General features: G+C 44.9%; 1 protein-coding gene across 10 annotated transcripts in view; it reads left to right on the forward strand.

Moving 5' to 3' along the window:
- DLG5 (discs large MAGUK scaffold protein 5) overlaps positions 1-20,280 on the forward strand; it is a 130,484-nt gene that overhangs the window by 67,965 nt on the left and 42,239 nt on the right. For 8 of the 10 annotated variants that reach the window (XM_073240750.1, XM_073240749.1, XM_073240747.1 and 5 more), the window contains 2 exons: positions 7,550-7,809; positions 8,953-9,265. The exons of the other annotated variants lie outside the window; for them this stretch is intronic. In XM_073240750.1, coding sequence (XP_073096851.1) covers positions 7,550-7,809; positions 8,953-9,265 — 573 coding nt within the window. The remainder of the gene's footprint in view (positions 1-7,549; positions 7,810-8,952; positions 9,266-20,280) is intronic. 10 annotated transcript variants of the gene reach the window in all.

Genomic DNA, 20,280 nt, shown 5'->3' on the forward strand with positions numbered 1-20,280 from the left:
TCCACCCTTGTCTAAACTTGGCTCATTTAACCTTTTTGCCTTGGTGTTTAGTTTGAATTTTATTTTTCTTTGAGCGATTCATAATTTCAGATGTTTGCAGCTTCATCTTAGTCTCAGTGGATGAAGTAGGGAGTGTCCGAGTATACCCCTTGCCCCACACTTCATCTCTTGTTCCATGTCTCTCTCTCCCTTCCCCTTACATATCTGTGTCTATGTATTCAATATTTAGAATCCACCACCTTTTAGAAAGTGGCAGAAAAGAGCTTCTTCGTGAGCTCAGCTTGTCTCATGGTTGTCGTGGAGATCAAAAGACACTGCATATGAAGCAGTGGCATCCTGTACCTGCATGGATGAAGCACTCAATAAAGGTTTGCCGTTGTTACTGTTTTTATTCTAGTCCTACAAAGGCTGGATTAAGATCTGCCCTCGTGGAGGCTCTGGGGTGGTCATAGCCCTTATACAGTGCTGGGAGGGATGCAAAATGGTGCGCTTACTTTGGAAAGCGGTCTGGAAGATCCTCAGGTTATTAAGCACAGTAGCAGATGACCCAGCAATTCCACTTCTATAGGGGTATACCCAGGAGAACTGCGAACATATGTCTGCATAGAAAGCCGTAGTATGAGTGTTCGTAGCAGCACTATTCCTAACAGCCAAAAAGTGGAAACAGTCCATATGTCCATTGCTGATGAATGGATCAATAAAATGTGTTATATCCTATACAGTGGAATATTCAGCATAAAAAGGAATGAAGTACTGACACCTGCTACTGTGTAGACGAACCTTGAAAATGCTCTGTTTAATCGAAGAAGCCAGATGCAAAGACCACTTACAGTGACTGCATTTCTGTGGGAAGTCCAGGAAAGGGAAACCCGTAGAGACTGGAAAGCAGGCAGTAGGTTGCCTGGGGCTGGGGAGGGAGGCTGGGAAGGGCTGCTAATGGCGACGGGTCTCTTTTTGGGGTGATGAACATGTTCTAGAATTAGATAGTAGTTGCTACACAACCTTGTGGATTTACAACCTTCTGGATATACGAAAAAGCACCAAATTGTGCACTTGGAAGGGTGGATTGTGTGGTATGTGATTTATACCTTAAAGCATAAAAAAGACTCCAGTTGTCATTAAAAAAAAAAATCTGCCCTCATGAGGCATAAAGTTTCATGCCCTCTTGTTCTCTGTCTTTTCTTAGGATTTTCACAGCTTGCATAAACATCCACACTGAGATTGGCTCCATCACCCCTTTTTCTATTCTCCCCACAAATGACGTGGGAAGGCCTCCCCTACCCTGCTATCCCATTCCGTGTTCTCCTTTCTCTTCCTCCAGCTGTGAACCTTGGCAGGAGGGAGTTTATTACAATGGGCAGTGAGTTTCCCCACTTCTGTTTAGCTGGACGGGTGCCCCTTAGCAAGTGTTATTGCAGGCTCCCCCTAGGAGAGGAGGCCTGGCTGCCACTGAGGTGGGGGCAGGGGGCGCATCTCTGAGCTGCCAGGGCCACCTGCTCTCCCCAGCCTTGGGTGGGTGCCCGGGCTGTGGGAAGCTTAGTCTTGGGTAGGCCAGCAACAGAGGAAGCAGGGGACACGGGGGTGGCCACAGGTTTCCTCCCCACAGTGCCCGAGGGCAAAGGTTGGCCAGGCTGGACAAGGCTGGTTTTGTTGCCGGGTGCCTCCCACGCCTTGTTAACTTGAAGAGGCCCTTGCGGGTTAAATGGTGCTGTTTGACTTGCATGTTTGCTTGAGGGATTTGTGGGGCTCCCAGCCCTCTGCATGATTTATCTCCGAGGAAATGAGGCAGCCCCAGAGGGAGGGGTGCCGTGGGCCTGGGGCCTTTCCCACTTGAGAGCAGCAGACTGGGTAGTGTTGTGTGTCTGTGTCTGTGTGGAGGGGGTGGTGGTGGGGAGGGTCCCAGCGTGCAGTTCCATCTCTGGGGTAATTCCTTCAGAACGTGCCATCTGGATGCTTCTAAGGTGTGTCAGGACTGCCCCAGGGGTCTTGGGCAGAGATTGCCAAGCGTGGTTGGAGGAGCAACATAGAGGGTGTTTTTGCATCTTCTCTCTTTACTGCAAGGATGCATGTTCTTTGGTTAAAAAAGAAAAAGAACTTCAAACAGTGAGTCACCCACCCCATTTCAGCCCCAGTGTCACTCCCTGGGGATGACTGACCTCTGTGAACCACTTGGGATGTATCCTTGTTGACATTTACTGTCAGACTTAACACAGGAAGCTTTGTTTTTATTTTCTACTGCCCTTTTATTTTTGAGCCCTGTGATAGATTATGGGTCTACTTATATTTTCTGTACATTTGGAACATCCCACAAGATACTTAATGGTTTAGTTGTCAATAATTTATTACTACATTCTGTGTGTGTTGAGAATCTTGGTTGTCTACACTTTTTCCTGTTACAAATAATGTTTTGCTGGGCACATTTGTCTATGTCTTTCTGTTTCTTTGTGCATGTTTTCTGAAGTTTGGTTCTTAGAGGTAAAATTGTCAGGTCCAAGCCAATGCTTTTCTTTTTCTGTTGGTTCTGACAGTTTATTTGGGAAACTTATAAGGCTTCAGGAGACATTTGTTTCCTCGTTCTGACCCTATCCCCTGTCTTTAAAGATACTTTTTTCTTTGGTGATTCGTGTAAGTTGACTTCTTTTCCCAGATACCCAGGAAAGGGGTTTCTTAATCTCTGAAGGGTATGCCTCATAGAGAAGCCAAGCAAGAATGAGTGTTTCTGACCAGCGTGGAGATGCGGGCGGTTCTCTGGTCGGCTGTCTTGCTGTGTGGATGGAACCAGACCCTGACATTGTGCCTCCCCTGCACTGCTTCCACCCTCTCCTCGCAGGCCAGAGGGAGTCATCTCTAAAGACTGCTGCCTGCCTGAAATGACAAGTCTACTGCCTGCCTTGTTTTAGAATTCCAGGCCAAATGTGAACATTCTCTCAGACTTTCATTAGCTTGGCTGGGAAACTGCACATATTACTCTTGTATGTGTGTGTGCACATGTCAAAATATCTAATAAGAACCTAATCTTCTAATGATAAAAGGAAGAATTCTACCCTAATAGGATAGTTTTTAAATTCTCTCGAGTCAGCTGTGGCCATGATTTTCCCGTTTTTTTCAGAGGCTTTTGATTATATTAGCACAGGCATGAATCTGAGCCCTGCTTGTAGTTGACAAGTGTGTGTGTGGTGGCCCATGAGCATCTTTGAGTATCTCGATGTTGCCCTGTAGGGAAAGGATGACTCTATGGGACTCCAAGGCTAAAATGAGAAGTGAGAAGATGAAGAAGGTGGATTTTGGCTCATAAGCAAGACTTTCTCCTGCAGTGTTTTCACTGAAGGTGGACCCACAACCAAAACAGGGTTTCAGCCTGGTCTCCCCAGGGTCCCTTCTGGTCGTGAAACCTGCCTTGTTACCAGAGTTGGAAAGGATCCTTGCGTCTGCTCCAGGATTTTTCCTGACTGACCCTGTCTCATAGGGAACTTGTGGCCCATCCTGGCAGTGGGATTCATTCTGCCCTGAATTGTCCTGGGATTGCCATGTGTAGGCTCAGATCTCAGCCCCTCATGGTTAGGGCATTTTGGACTGTTTTCCAATGAAGAAAGACCAAACCAGATTCTAGACTCCAGATTCTACTGTGGCTCTTATGGGCCAAGGCTGAGGTGGAGGTCTCTGGGTCTTTCAAGGCCACCTTTAAAATGAGGTGCTTAATGAAGCTTGGAAAGTGGGACAGCTGCCTGACAGCCTTCAGCTGGTCTGCCCAAGGCTGTCACCTAGTGGGGAACTCAGGGAATGGCAGCAGGGCCTTGTTTGGCAGTAAATCACTTGATTCATTTGGAGCCAGTGGGTTCTCACCTTGTTTACGAGATGTTCAGAGAGTAAAACATTTGATCTGATATTTAACTGGAATGTATGAGATACTGCTCACAAATTAGAGCAATCCAGTGTAGAAACAACCTTTTCCATATGTGGGTAGAAGGCACTGGTTGACCCAGAAGTCCAGGGAGCAATCCATTGGCTCTGTGTGGGCACTTCCCCTGTGGGACACAGTTCCCACATCTCAGTGGTGGGCACTGCATCAGATGATGGCCCTAGTGGCCTCCAGGCCTCCTTGTCTGCAGCTGGATAAATTCAGGTGCCCTTAGTTTGTTTTGCACTTAGCCTCAGTTCTCATTTGTCTGGTGGTTTATGGAAAAGAATAATCTCCTTGCACATACAAAAGAATATGTTCCAAGTAGTTTAAAGATTAAGTGTGACGACCAAAAAGTATTATCTTTTAGAAAAATTAATAGTAGGGTATCTTCATGATCTCAAGGCAGGAAAGGAAGTTCTCAAGACAAGCAAATGACAAACTAAAGGACGTGATTGATGAATTTTACCATATTAAAATGTGAAACTTCAGTATAACAAAGATATTGCAAGAAAATTTAAAAGCCACATATTAGGAGAAGATATTTGTAAAAAATGTAATGAAAGGATTCATACCTGGAATTTAAAAATAAGCCCTACAGACAGAAAGGCAGGTGGGGAAGGAGGGAGGGAAGGAAGGAAAGTCAAAGGATATGGACAGTTCATAGAAGAGAAAATGTATATAGTCAGTGAACATGAGGAGAGTTGCTTGGTCTTTCTAGTAATTAGAAATGCAAGTTAAAAAGAAGAGATCAGATTTCTTGTCCGTGAGATTCGCATGACTTTTTAAAAAATCTTGTTTCACAATAATCAAGAGGTAGAAACCAACAACCCATGTCCTTTGATGAACGAATCAATAAAACAAAATGCAGTACATGCGACAGTGGAATATCATTCATCTTTAAAGAGGAAATAAATAGTTACGTACTGCAACATGGATGAACCTTGAGGACATTATGCTAAATGAAACAAATCATTTCATGGGAAGGTAGTTACAATATGATTCCATTTATATGAGGTATCTAGAGTAGTTCGAGTCATACAGACAAAAAGTTAGAAGGGTGGTTGCCAGGGCTAGGGAAGAGAGGAATGAGGAGTAATTGTTTAATGGAGACAGAGTTTCAGTTTTGCAAGATGAAAAAGTTTTGGAGATTGGTTGCATAACAATATGAATATGTAACACTATTGAATTGTATACCTAAAAATGTTTTAAATGGTTAGAACAGTTACGGAGATAATGCAAGGAGAACATGTTTTGTATTCATTTGGAGAAATACTACCTCCATCACTTGACTAAATCTCCAAAGCAGCATTGAGTAAAAAGAACATAGATAGTATGATACCATTAGAAATTTTTATGAATGCAAAAGTAGTATAAATGCTGTGCATGGAGATGGACAGCAGGGAATGTAGGGTAACAGTTCTGGAGGGGAAGAGGGCTATGGGATATAAGAAGTGTGAATTGAGGGATTTAGCAACACCTGAATATTTTATTTCTTTGGAAAGCAATTTGAGACTGAACAAGATTAATAAGAGCTTCCTTAAGTGGTGGGTACTGAAAATTTTGTTACATTATTTGCTCTGCTTTTCTGTTGGAAAGTTATTCTTTTTATTTTAAAGGGTGGGGCTCTGTCAGCTGTTTTCTGACTATTCCTCAGTGTGTAGCCCTGATCTGCAATAGTGAAACACTTTCGCAGTTTTTACGGTTAAACCAGTGAAGATTTAAACTGCCTGTGCATTGCTTTTTCAGAGTTTTGTCTCTTGGTGTCCTTATAAGATTTCCTTTGAAGGCAAGACTTTTGCTTAAATACTAAGAGAAGGAAAAGAAAAAGGAGACTAGAAGTCCTTACTGAGCTGACCACTGAGATGCTCTTCCTTTCCAGTAGTCTGCAGTCCTATGAGCTAATGCTTAGGTCTTAGGGGAACACACTCACGTTCCTTGTCTCTGTGATTCTGATTTTTAAATTAGCTCTTTCTTGAGAGTCATATTTATTGAGGGCAAACCCTCCCTCCAAACAAAATATTTAGTAGTCCCAGCTTCTGGTTCTGTGGACTGCAAAGATCTGATAACTCAGGGTCCTTACTGAACGAGCCAGGTGATTCCTGGACTCCTGGAGCTGGGACAGTTAAGCAGGCTTTTCTGGTTCAGTCCCATCATTTGAGGAATAAGGAAACTAAAACCCAGAGATGGGAAGGGACCTACTGAAGGGGTCAGATCCTCTGAGGTGCTAGCAGAAGTCAGCAGGCCCCAACAGCCTCTTAACTAATTTTGTTTTGTCTAGAACAGCACCCCAAGTGAACTGCAGTACCTATAATTCAGAGTAAAATGCTCTGTTGCTTAAAACCCTCTCCCTCAGGATAGTCTTTGCTATGAGCTTGGAAGCTCTGCTCACTTTTCCAGCCTCCTTTTGTGCCCAGTCTGCCTCACTGGGCTGTGGTCACTGTGCCCTGCCGGTTTTTTCTCCTTGTGCCTTGAACACTTCTAGTGGTTCCTGCCTTGAGGTGGTTCTTTGCACTTGCTCATCCCTCTGCCAGGTGTGCTCTTGGCTGCCACTCTTCGTTTGTATCCCAGCTCAGAAGCTAGCTTTCTGGAGTGGCTTTCTGAGGCCTTAGCCTCTTCAGCAGCCTCCTTCTCTACTGCTCAGAGTCTCTCTGCACTACATTATCCTACTTTATTTTTTGTTTTCTTGATAGCTCTTATGCTCTGAAGTTACTTTTTTAGTTCTCTCTATCCCTCTACCTGTCTGCCTACCTACCTATCTCTGTCTGTCTGTGTGTTCATGTCTTCCCATCAGGATAAAAGATCCAGAAGCCATAGTCCAGAAGTCAGCATCAGCAGCATCTAGAGCAGTACCAGAACATACTAGGTACTTGTGTTGAGAGTCCTCGACACTGCCTCCCGGTTGGTGATTCGCTAGGAGGACTCACAGGACTCAGCATACTCAGAAGCTAAAATTTGTTTCAGCAAAAGGACACACGCAAAATAAGCAAAGGGAAGAAGAGGTCCATTGAGTGAAGTGCAGAGAAAAGAATGTGCAGGCGAAGCTGCCCTGGGCCCTCTGGCTCTTCTCAGGGAGTCACCCACTGTGTGCATAATTCCCCTAGCACTGAATCATGACAGCCCATGTGAGTTTTACTGCCAGGGAAGTCCTCGAGATACTCCCTAGCCAGAGTTTTTCCTGGAGGCTGCCCACATAGGCACCCTCTGCCCGGCAGGCACCAACATTCCAGACTCCCACAAGGAAGTGGGTGTTCAGCCTATGCTGTGCTGTTCTTCCAGTCCAGGTGTGCAGAACCCCTCTTACCACTTGGGAAACTTATATTAGCATAGTTATTTTTATTTTTAACTGTTTCCCATTCAAGTTCCCAGATGCCAGCCAAAGGTCAACTTGCAGGCAGGCCTTTTGAAGGGTAGACCCCTCAGGCCTGCTATGGTAACTTTTCCGCACACTTAAAAAATATTTGTGAATGAATGAATCAACCCAATGGAACTACAGGGCCTTTGGAATCAGACCTTAAGATTCCCAAAGTCAGGAGGGTGTGGCCTCCCCTTGCCAGGAGTCCTACTCCTAGCAGATGGAGGTGAGAGTCAGTAAGCCTATTCTTCCTCCTGTCCTTGGAGCCTTGATACATGTGCCTCTCCGGCCCACAGGTGTTAAAGCACAATGGGTCATCAGAAATTCTCAACAAGTTGTACGACACGGCCATGGACAAGCTGGAGGTGGTTAAGAAGGACTATGATGCCCTGCGGAAGAGGTACAGTGAGAAAGTGGCCGTCCACAGCTCGGACCTGAGCCGCCTGGAGCAGCTGGAGGAAGAGAACCAGCGTCTGCTGAAGCAGACGGAAATGCTGACGCAGCAGAGGGACACGGCCATCCAGCTGCAGCACCAGTGCGCCCTCTCCTTGCGGAGGTAGGAGCCCGCCAGGAGGGAGGGAGCTCCCTGAGAAGAGCCAGGGGGCCCAGTGCAGCTTTGCCTGAGGCCACTCTCCTTGAGCTTGTGGTTATCCGCAAGGCTTCTGGGAGTAAAAAGAGCCTGCGTGATTGTGCTTACTGTCAGAAACTCTCTTGGAAACATTTTCCTGGCGCTCATTGTACCTTGGGAATTGTGCTCGTTTCTCCCATCTGAACAATTCTGGTGCGTTCTGACCTTCCTTCTTCTTAGGTCTCTAAGAGAACCTCTCGTGTCAGTCACCCACCTAGCAAATAGGAGAGTTAATTGTCCTAGGCATTGTTTCTTCTAAAATGTCATTTTTATTAAGGTACATAATCTGTAGGGAAGTGGCCTCTGCCCTACCACAGTGTTTTGTGAAGGTACATTCCCACAGAACACCTGTTCTCTGGAGTGTTCATTGGTTTCGTATGAAGAGTGTTCCCTGGGTAGAAAAAGGATTAGGAGTTGCTGGGTTGCCCATAGATGGGTGTCTGTACTGCAGGAATTCTCAGAACCTTCATTCTGGTCCTGCGCCCTGGAATCTCCAAGAGGGAGACATAGAGTGCAGTGTTTCCCAAACAGTCATCAGAGAACACACATTTTTTAAAAATGGAATTCCTTGCAGGGTTGATGTCCTAAGGAACACACACACTCTGAGAAACGCTGCTCTGGAGCTGTAGGCTCTGATTTGCAGGGTTGCCTCAGGAAGGTGGAAGGATCAAGCTGTGCTCTCATGCGAACCTGCGGACTTTGGGTCATCGCCTACAGTCAGGGCCTTACCGTCTGTATCTGTAACGTAAGGTAGTCAGACTAAATGATCTCATACACTGTGATTCTCACATCATTTCATTTTTACTTTTTTATAATAGTGTAGCTTGACTGTGGGAGAAACACACTGTTATTTGTAATAGAACAAAGGGTATGAAGTCCTCAGTTCAACTTGCGGTATCGCAAAAGGCTGAGAAGAATTCCAGTTTCAGGGGCACTGGTACTGCATGACTTTTCTCTCTTGGGGGGTGCAGAGAATGACCACACTTGAAACTTCATGCTTGACTGTCCCGCACAGTGGAGCTGACCCAGCAGGAGCCCACCCCCCACGTGCTAGCTGCCTTTCTTCCCCAGGTTCGAGGCGATCCACCATGAGCTGAATAAGGCCACAGCCCAGAACAAGGACCTGCAGTGGGAGATGGAGCTGCTTCAGTCGGAGCTGACGGAGCTGAGGACCACACAGGCAAAAACCGTGAAGGAGTCGGAGAAGTACAAGGAGGAGCGGGATGCGGTGTACAGCGAGTACAAGCTCATCATGAGTGAGCGCGACCAGGTCATCTCCGAGCTGGACAAGCTCCAGACCGAGGTGGAGCTGGCCGAGTCCAAGCTCAAGAGCAGCACATCCGAGAAGAGGGCGGCGAGCGAGGAGATGGAGGCACTGCGGCAGGTGGGCGGCCGGCCGGCTGGCCCCTGGCTCTGGGAAGGAGGCACGGAGGAAGGCTGCGGGCGCGCTGGCAGACTGGGCGCCGCCTCTGAGTCAGCGTGGAGGCTCCTGGGCTCAGGCCCGTGCGCCAGCTGGGGCTTTGGGCGCGGCCCAGGTGACCGCCGAGCTCTCAGCACGGTGCCCAGCTCTAGGCTGGGGGAGCAGGGGCCACAGAGGGAGGTCCAGGCTGTCAAGGTGAAAGCCATTGTGAAAAGGAATATTACTTGGATGACATTTTTAAAAGACGACAATGAGGAATTTTTAATAAGCAAAGCTAATATATTAGAACTTGGTAATTGTCCTGGAGAAACCATCCCCTTATTTCCACATTCTGGTATCAGAGAGCTTAGTTATTGGGAAAATGTTGATATCAAATTAGGGGGAAAAATGATGAAGAAAACTTTGAAAATGAGTGTGCCACTAAACTAAAAAGTCCAGGATAACATGTTAAATGCATAGATGAGCCCGTGATAGGACCTCCCACTTGCAGAGGTGTTTTGAGATCAGAGATGTGAACCGTGCTGTTTGTAGCAACATGGAAAGCCAAGAGAAGCACGGAGAACCTCTGACTTCCTGCAGGTCTGGCTTCCAGCGGCAGCCTGTCAGTCTGCTCCCAGCACTCTTGCGGACCCTTAGCCTGGAGCCCGGTTCCTGGGCCTTCACAGGGGGAATTGCCTGCTTTCAGAGCTGAAAGCCCCAGTTCCTTCTTGAGTCTGTCTGGCTCCTCAGATACGACCACCCCCCACTAGGCCAGAAGAGGCTGGTCTGTGGCCTGGGCATCTCAGCTTTGAGGTGTGGGCAGGGTCTAATCTTCCTGTGGCCTGATGAGGCCCTGGGGACAGACCCCACCCCTCTTGAGCAGCGTTTCCTGGGGTGGTCAGCAGAGGTAGACCTCCAGCCAGGCAAGCTCCCCATCTCAGCTGCCTTCATCCTGCTCAGCCAAGGGAGTGGTTCTCTTCTTTCTGACAAGTGGTGCCTCCCCTGCACACTCCTCCTTTCTCTTTGCCTCTCCCTCTTTGTTTACCTTAGTCTCTCTCACTCTCTTACTCTCCTCCCTTCTTCGTCCCCCATTTCCAGAGTAGGTAGTGGCCAAGAGGGGATGTTGTCAGAGTCTTTGCCATGCTCTGACCACCAGGTCGGCTCTGCCCTCTCTCCTGCTCCCCACCTCCCTGAGTGGGCATGTCTGCAGGGCTTCCCTCACAGGGGCTGCTGGCCCAGCCTCTGGCCGTTGGCCTGCCAGGCTCAGTGCAGGCTCAGGAAGATGGAGGAGCAGCCAGGGGCAGCTGGTTCCTGCCCCTGGAAGCTGCGAGCCCCTGCTGCCGGTCACAGAAATTCTTCCAGATAACAAGTCGCTTCCTGAGACAGGCCCCTCTGACAGAGCCCCTGTCGCATAGAAAGGCCAGCTTGGTCACTTGGTAACCTGAGTGGCCTGAGTGGCTGAACCAGCAGGGGCTTCTGGTGTCTCTGCCTTCCTGCTGCCTCTGAACGCAGTGGTATCTCCAGCTTCAGCCCTGCTCGAGGAGCTCAGCTCAGCGCTGATGGATGGAAGGCAGTGTGAGGGAGGAGGCCCTGTTGGAGGTAGAGGACAAGGCAGGAACAGACATCAGGAGATGCTTTCTGACTCTCTTGATGGGTGTGCTTAGGGAACACAGACCCCCCCCTCCACCCCGGGACCCTGGCATGCGCTCTGCCCCTGCTGGGGGCTGAGTTGCAGCACACATGGGCCTTTACTCGTCGGCCTCATGCCTGGGCTGGGCATGTGTTTTAGGAAAACCAGCCCTTCTTTTCCCCAGCCTGTGGCCCCCAGAGGAGATCTCAGGGGATACTTTTGTGATGAAGAGCTGACGTTTGGGGAGCACAGTGCAGAGGAAGAAGCCCTGGCATGAGTCTGGGAACCTGGGATCTGGGTCAAGCTCGCCCAGTGGTGGATGGGGAGCAGTCACTGCCTGGAGCTTGAGCTCCTCCCTGGTGTGATTGGGATCCGGCAGAGGAACCTCAGCTCCCAGGTTCTGCTTCCCGTTTTAAGACACCTTGTTACCTCCTCTCCTCTCTCAGTAAAACTAAGTGTTGTACTTCTTGTATTTCTCATAAGGAAATGGTATCTTGGTGATGGATTCATTTTGAATACCAGCAATGGGAGGGAAACACCCAGTGGGAAGGAAAGGGAGTTGGGGGGAGAGGGTGGGAGCTGCCTAGTTCCCCTAGGTCCCTCCGGTGGTCGCCACCTCTGGTCCTCAGCTGGAGATAATTATCCAGGGCCAAGTAGAAGACCTTTCAATAAAACCACATGTTAACACATTTCAAGTATAAAACTGTTAATGTATACAAACTGCCAAGTAAAATGCAAATTAAAAAGTGTTATTGTTAAACTTAGTATTATAGTAAATTCTTGACAATTAATAAAAATAATTCGATTTTAAGAAATAGCAAACAAAACAAACACTCATGCATGAAAGTGAGGGAAAAACTGAAATAATTTAAATTGGTTTTGGGAAATGTGAGTTCTTAGCAGAGCATGTCACCATCACTTTTGAGTTAAGGTATGTTTTTTTGTGCACATTTTTTTTTCTAGCTGCTTCTGACTCTACACTTAAGAGGAGGGTTAGTTGTAAGCTGAGTTGACGTATTTTTCTCTGTCTCCCTCATCCTTGTCTCTTGGCTGAACCTCTGAGATCGTTTCGGATATGCTTTAGTGGAGGCTGCATCTCTGACCGTCATGGAGAGTGAGCTTGGGGTCAGCAGAAGTGCACTTGGTGTGTCTGTCTTCCTCATTCTTATCACTAAAGGTGAAGATATGCAGCGCAGAGGCAGCAGTGTCTGTTCCTCTCTTGCATGTGTTTTCCTCCTTCAGAAAGCCTTTGAGCTAGAGTCGGAGTTACTTTTCAGTAGATTCTCGCTTTGTCACTTGTCATGTCCCCTGTGTTTCCTAGGGATTATAGAGGCACAGAGGGAGCTTTCTGTATGAGTGCTTTGGAAAGTCTGATTTGGAACTTTCACGGAGCATGTAATGTTTTGGGGAGGTCAAGATGCAAATGCTTCAGATGTCAGCTTTTTTTTTTTATTAACGTATCATTGATATACAATCTTATGAAGGTTTCACATGACCAACATTATGGTTACAACATTGACCCATATTATCGAGTCCCTCCCCCATACCCCATTGCAGTCACTGTCCATCAGCATACTAAGATTCTAGAGTCACTGCTTGTCTTCTTTGTGCTATACTGCTTTCCCCATGACCCCCTTACATTATGTGTGCTAATCATAATGCCCCTTCGTCCCCTTTTCCCTCCCTCCCACCCCCTCTCCCTACTGCCTTTCCATTTGGTAACTGCTAGTCCCTTCTAGGAGTCTGTGAGTCTGCGGCTGTTTTGTTCCTTCAGTTTCGCTTCATTGTTATAGTCCACAAATGAGGGAAATCAGTGGATACTTGTCTTTCTCCTCCTGGCTTATTTCACTGAGCATAACACCCTCCAGCTCCATCCATGTTGTTGCAAATGGTAGGATTTGTTTTCTTCTTACGGCTGAATAATATTCCATTGTGTATATGTACCACATCTTCTTTATCCAATCATCTACTGATGGACACTTAGGTTGCTTCCATGTCTTGGCTACTGTAAACAGTGCTGCCATAAACATAGGGGTGCATATGTCTTTTTGAATCTGAGACTTTGTTTTCTTTGGTAAGTTCCTAGAAGTGGAATTCCTGGGTCAAATGGTATTTCTATTTTTAGTTTTCTGAGGAACCTCCATATTGCTTTTCACAATGGTTGAACTATTTAAAATTCATACCAACAGTGTAGGAGGGCTCCCCTTTCTCTGCATCCTTGCCAGCTTTTGTTGTTCTTTGTCTTTTCGATGCTGGCCATCCTAACTGGTGTGAGGTGGTATCTCATTGTGGTTTTGATTTGCATTTCCCTGATGATCAAAGATGTGGAGCATCTTTTCATGTGCCTCTTAGCCATCTAAATTTCTTTTTTGGAGAAGTGTCTGGTTCAGATCCTCTTCTTATTTTTTAATTGGGTTATTTGCTTTTTGGGTGTTGAGGCATGTGAGCTCTTTATATATTTTGGGTGTTAACCCCTTGTGGGATATGTCATTTACAAATATATTCTTCCATACTGTAAGATGCCTTTTTGTTCTACTGATGGTGACCTTTGCTATACAGAAGCTTTTTAATTTGATGTAGTTCCATTTGTTCATTTTTTCTTTTTTTCCCTTTCCCGAGGAGGTGTGCTCAGGAAAAAAGTTGTTCATTTTATATTTAAGAGATTTTTGCTTATGTTTTCTTCTAAAAGATTTATGGTTTCATGACTTACATTCAGGTCTTTGATCCATTTCGAGTTTACTTTTGTGTATGGGGTTAGACAATAATCCAGTTTCATTCTCTTACATGTAGCTCTTCAGTTTTGACAACACCAGTTGTTGAAGAGGCTGTCATTTCCCCTTTGTAGATCCATGGCTTCTTTATCAAATAATAATTGGCCATGTATGTGTGGGTTTATATCTGGGCACTCTATTCTGTTCCATTGATCTAATGGGTATGTTCTTGTGCCAATACAAAATTGTTTTGAGTACTGTGGCTTTGTAGTAAAGCTTGAAGTTGGGAAGTGTAATACCTCCAGCTTTATTCTTCCTTCTCAGGATTGTTTTGGGTTCCATATGAATTTTAGAACTATTTGTTCTAGTTTTTTGAAGAATGCTGTTCTTATTTTGATAGGGGTTGTATTGAATCTGTAGATTGCTTTAGGCAGGATGGCCATTTTAACAATATTAATTCTTCCTATCCCTGAGTATGAGATGTTTTTCCATTTATTGGTGTCTTCTTCAATTTCTCTCATGAGTGTCTTGTAGTTTTCAGGGTATAGATCTTTCACCACCTTGGTTAGGTTTATTCCTAGGTATTTTATTCTTTTTGATACAATTGTAAATGGAATTGTTTTCCTGATTTCTCTTTCTGCTAGTTCATCGTTATTATATAGGAATGCAATAGATTTTTGTGTATTTATTTTGTATCCTGCAACTTTGCAGAGTTCCGTTAGTTCTAGTAGTTTTGGGGTGGATTCTTTAGGGTTTTTATGTGCATTATCATGTCATCTGCAAACAGTGACAGTTTAATTTCTTCCTTACCAATCTGGATGCCTTTTATTTCTGTGTGTTGTCAGATTGCTGAGGCTAGGACCTCTAGGACTATGTTGAATAAAAGTGGTGAGAGTGGGCATCCTTGTCTTGTTCCCAATCTGAGAGGAAAAGCTTTCAGCTTTTCACTGTTAAGTATGATGTTGGCTGTGGGTTTGTCATATATGGCCTCTATTATATTGAGGTACTTGCCCTCTATACCCATTTTGTTGAGAGTTTTTATTATGAATGCATGTTGGGTTTTGTCAGATGCTTTTTCAGCATCTATGGAGATGATCATGTGTTTTCTGGTTTTGTTTTGTTTTGTTTTTTTATATCATTAATGTACAATTACATGAAGGACATTATGTTTACTAGGCTCCCCCCTTCACCAAGTCCTCCCCACATACGCCTTCACAATCACTGTCCATCAGCATGGTAAGATGCTGTAAAATCACTACTTGTCTTCTCTGTGTTGCACAGCCCTCCTGGTGCCCCCCACACACTATACATGCTCATTGTATTGCCCCCTTTCTTTTTCCCCACCCTTATCCCTCCCTTCCCACGCATCCTCCCCAGTCCCTTTCCCTTTGGTAACTGTTAGTCCATTCTTGGGTTCTGTGATTTTGCTGCTGTTTTGTTCCTTCAGTTTTCCTTTGTTCTTATACTCCACATATGAGTGAAATCATTTGGTACTTGTCTTTCTCCACCTGGCTTATTTCACTGAGCATAAAACCCTCTAGCTCCATCCATGTTGTTGCAAATGGTAGGATCTGTTTTTTTCTTATGGCTGAGTAATATTCCATTGTGTATATGTACCACATCTTCTTCATCCATTCATCTACTGATGGACATTTTGGTTGCTTCCATATCTTGGCTATTGTAAATAGTGCTGCGATAAACATAGGGGTGCATCTGTCTTTTTCAAACTGGAGTGCTGCATTCTTAGGGTAAATTCCTAGAAGTGGAATTCCTGGGTCAAATGGTAAGTCTATTTTGAGCATTTTGAGGAACTTCCATACTGCTTTCCACAATGGCTGAACTAATTTACATTCCCACCAGCAGTGTAGGAGGGCTCCCCTTTCTCCACAACCTGGCCAACATTTGTGGTTGTTTGTCTTTTTGATGATGGTGATCCTCACTGGTGTGAGGTGATATCTCATAGAGGTTTTAATTTGCATTTCTCTGATGACAAGCGATGTGGAGCATCTTTTCATGTGTCTGTTGGCCATCTGAATTTCTTCTTTAGAGAATTGTCTATTTAGCTCCTCTGCCCATTTTTTAATTGTATTATTTGCTTTTTGTTTGTTGAGGTGTGTGAGCTCTTTATATATTTTGGATGGCAACCCTTTATTGGATCTATCATTTATGAATATATTCTCCCATACTGTAGGATACCTTTTTGTTTTATTGAATGTATCTTTTGCTGTACAGAAGCTTTTCAGCTTGATATGGTCCCACTTGTTCATTTTTGCTTTTGTTTCACTTGCCCGGGGAGATAATGTTCATGAAGAAGTCACTCATGTTTATGTCCATGAGATTTTTGCCTATGTTTTTTTCTAAGAGTTTAATGGTTTCATGACTTACATTCAGGTCTTTGATCCATTTTGAATTTACTTTTGTGTATGGGGTTAGACAGTGATCCAGTTTCATTCTCTTACATGTAGCTGTCCAGTTTCTCCTAGGTTTTCCAGCTTGTTAGCATATAGGTTTTCATAGTATTCTCTAATAATTCTTTGTATTTCTGTGCGGTCCGTCGTGATTTTTCCTTTCTCGTTTCTGATTCTGTTGATGTGTGTTGACTCTCTTTTTCTCTTAAAAAGTCTGGCTAGAGGCTTATCTATTTTGTTTATTTTCTCGAAGAACCAGCTCTTGGTTTCATTGATTTTTTTTCTATTGTTTTATTCTTCTCAATTTTATTTATTTCTTCTCTGATCTTTATTATGTCCCTCTGTCTGCTGACCTTAGGCCTCATTTGTTCTTCTTTTTCCAATTTTGATAATTGTGACATTAGACTATGCATTTGGGATTGTTCTTCCTTCTTTAAATATGCCTGGATTGCTATATACTTTCCTCTTAAGACTGCTTTTGCTGCATACCACAGAAGTTGAGGCTTTGTGTTGTTGTTGTCATTTGTTTCCATATATTGCTGGATCTCCATTTTAATTTGGTCATTGATCCATTGATTATTTAGGAGCATGTTGTTATGCCTCCATGTGTTTGTGAGCCTTTTTGCTTTCTTTGTACAATTTATTTCTAGTTTTATACCTTTGTGGTCTGAAAAGTTGATTGGTAGGATTTCACTCTTTTGGAATTTACTGAGGCTCTTACATGTGGTCTATTCTGGAGAATGTTCCATGTGCACTTGAGAAGAATGTGTATCCTGTTGCTTTGGGATGTAGAGTTCTATAGATGTCTATTAGGTCCGTCTGTTCTAGTGTATTGTTCAGTGCCTCTGTGTCCTTACTTATTTTCTGTCTGGTGGATCTGTCCTTTGGAGTGAGTGGTGTGTTAAACTCTTCCAAAATGAATGCATTGCATTCTATTTCCTCCTTTAATTCTGTTAGTATTTGTTTCACACATATTGGTGCTCCTGTATTGGGTGCATATATATTTATAATGGTTATATCCTCTTGTTGGACTGAGCCCTTTATCATTATGTAATGTCCTTCTTTATCTCTTGTTACTTTCTTTATTTTGAGGTCTATTTTGTCTGATACTAGTATTGCAACACCTGCTTTTTTCTCTCTGTTGTTTGCATGAAATATGTTTTTCCATCCATTGACTTTTAATCTGTGCATGTCTTTGGGTTTGAGGTGAGTCTCTTGTAAGCAGCATATAGATGGGTCTTGCTTTTTTATCCATTCTATTACTCTGTGTCTTTTGACTGTCCATTTACTTTTAGGGTGATTATTGAAAGATATGTACTTATTGCCATTGCAAGCTTTGTATTTGTGGTTACCGAAGGTTCAAGGTTAGCTTGTTTACTTCCTTACTGTCTGACCTCACTCGCTTATTGAGCTGTTATAAACACAGTCTGATGATTATTTCTTTCCCTTCTTTTTCCTCCTCCTCCATTCTTCAAATGTTGGGTGTTTTGTTCTGTGCTCTTTTTAGGAGTGCTCCCATCTAGAGAAGTCCCTCTAAAATACCCTGTAGAGGTAGTTTGTGGGAGACAAATTCCCTCAACTTTTGCTTGTCTGGGAGTTGTTTAATCCCTTCTTCATATTTAAATGATAATTGTGCTGGATACAGTATCCTTGGTTCAAGTCCCTTCTGTTTCATTGCATTAAATATATCATGCCATTCTCTTCTGGCCTGTGAGGTTTCTGCTGAGAAGTCTGATGATAGCCTGATGGGTTTTTCCTTTGTAGGTGACCTTTTTTCTCTCTCTGGCTGCCTTTAATACTCTGTCCTTGTCCTTGATCTTTGCCATTTTAATTATTATGTGTCTTGGTGTGGTCCTCTTTGGGTCCCTTCTGTTGGGAATTCTGTGTGCTTGCATAGTCTGAGCAACTATTTCCTCCCCCAGTTTGGGGAAGTTCTCAGGAATTATTTCTTCAAAGACACTTTCTATCCCTTTTTCTCTCTCTTCTTCTTCTGGTACCCCTATAATGTGGATATTGTTCCTTTTGGATTGGTCACACAGTTCTCTTAATATTGTTTCATTCCTGGAGATCCTTTTATCTCTCTCTGCATCAGCTTCTATGCATTCCTGTTCTCTGGTTTCTATTCCATCAATGGCCTCTTGCATCTTATCCATTCTGCTTATAAATCCTTCTAGAGATTGTTTTATTTCTGTAATCTCCCTCTGGACGTCATCCCTTAGCTCTTGTATATTTCTCTGCAGCTCTGTCAGCATGTTTATGATTTTTATTTTGAATCCTTGTTCAGGGAGACTGGTTAGGTCTGTCTCTGCAGATCCTCTCGCAGGGGTTTTCTGAACTATTTTGGATTGGACTAAATTTTTTTGCCTTTTCATGGTGATAGCGGTGGCTGTAGGCAGGTTGTGGGTGTGTCAGCTGGGAGAAGAAAGTCCTTTCCTGCTTGCTGGATGCCTTGCCCTTCTCCGCTGCCTGTGTCGGTTACCCGCACTCCTGGAGCAGCAACCGGGTTAATCCCCTAAGCTGCTGTGAGTGGGGTCTCTGTCAGAGCAGCGCGGAGCCCTGCGGAGAGTGGCAGGCATGCCAGGTGTGCTCCTCTGTGATAGCGGTGCCCCTGCCGGGCAGCTGTGTGCCAGCAGCGGCCTTTGGGTCTGGCCCACGCGGCTGTGCATCAGGCTGCGATTCCGGTTGGCTGCTGGGAGCGCAGCTGCTCCCTCTGGCACCGCTGTAGGTGTGTGCATACCTCTCCCGTGCCCCCCTGGCGCTGCTGCCATTGGCACCCATGGGCCGCTCAGTCGCCGCTGCTGCTGGCATGCGTGGACCTCTCCCGGGCTCCTTTGGCATCACTGCTGCCCGCATGCATGGGCGACTCCTGGGCTGCTTGGTTGCTGTGGCTGGCTTGCACGAGCTGCTCCTGTTCCCCCTAGTGCCCCGGTGCACATGGGCTGCTCCCGGTCCCATCCAGCGCCGCTGACCCCAGTGCGCGCTGCCACTCTCCCAATACTGGGCCATTGTGTCAGGGTCCATGCCATTGGGGGAACAACTGGCAGGCTGCTTAGTGCCGTGAGGGGCTTCAGAGCTGTGCTGCCGCCCAGGGGGTTAGGGCGCCTGAAGTTCTCCGGGATTCCCAGCTGCTGGCTAAGTGTGCCAGGATGACTTTGTCCAGCTTTGGTATCCCTGTCTCTTTAAGACTTGCAAAAAGCACTCACATTTCTTTTGTCTCAGGGGCACCGGTTGCGTGGACCTGCCCACAGGTTTTGCTTTTCCATTTCTCTAATATCCAGCACCCCATGCACCTTGTGTCTGCGTTCCGGGTGTGGATTTCTAGAGCTTGTTGTTTAGCAGTCCTGGGCTTTCACTCCCTCCCTATTCTGACTCCTTTCTTCCCGCTGGGTTCTGGGGTGGGGGAGTGTTCGGATCCCGCCTGGCTGCAGCTTGTATCTTACCCCCTTCGTTTGATGTTGAGTTCTTGCAGATGTAGATATATCCTGTCTGTTGTACTGTATGCACTGGTGTCTCTTTTAGGAATAGTTGTATTTATTGTACTTTCATAAATATATATGTTTTTGGGAGGAGATTTCCACTGAACTACTCGTGCTGCCATCTTCCTGTGATCCTCTGATCATGTGTTTTTTGTCCTTTTTATTGATGTGGTGGATGATGTTGATGGTTTTTCAAATGTTGTACCATCCTTGCATCCCTGGGATGAATCCCACTTGATCATGGTATATGATCCTGTTAATGTACTTTTGAATTCAGTTCGCTAATATTTTGTTGAGTATTTTTGCATCTGTGTTCATCAGGGATATTGGTCTGTAGTTTTTTTTGTGTGTGTGGTGTCTTTGCCTGGTTTTGGTATTAGAGTGATGTTGGCCTCATAGAATGAGTTTGGAAGTATTCCCTCCTTTTCTACTTTTTGGAAAAGTTTAAGGAGGTTGGGTATTAGGTCTTCTCTGAATGTTTGATAAAATTCAGTTGTGAAGCCATCTGGTCCAGGGATTTTGTTCTTAGGTTTTTTTGATTACTGATTTAATTTCATTGCTGTTAATTGGTCTGTTCATATTTTGTGTTTCTTCCTGGGTCAGTCTTGGAAGGTTGTATTTTTCTAGAAAGTTGTCCATTTTCTTCTAGGTTATCCAATTTGTTAGCATACAGTTTTTCATAGTACAGATGTCAGCTTTTTAAACAAACTGAAATACATAGAACTTCAGCAGCAAAAATACTGGTGTTTTTCAGATGTAAAAATAACTTAGTAAG

This window comes from Manis javanica, chromosome 7 (genome assembly GCF_040802235.1).
Source record: "Manis javanica isolate MJ-LG chromosome 7, MJ_LKY, whole genome shotgun sequence".
NCBI lineage: Eukaryota > Metazoa > Chordata > Mammalia > Pholidota > Manidae > Manis > Manis javanica.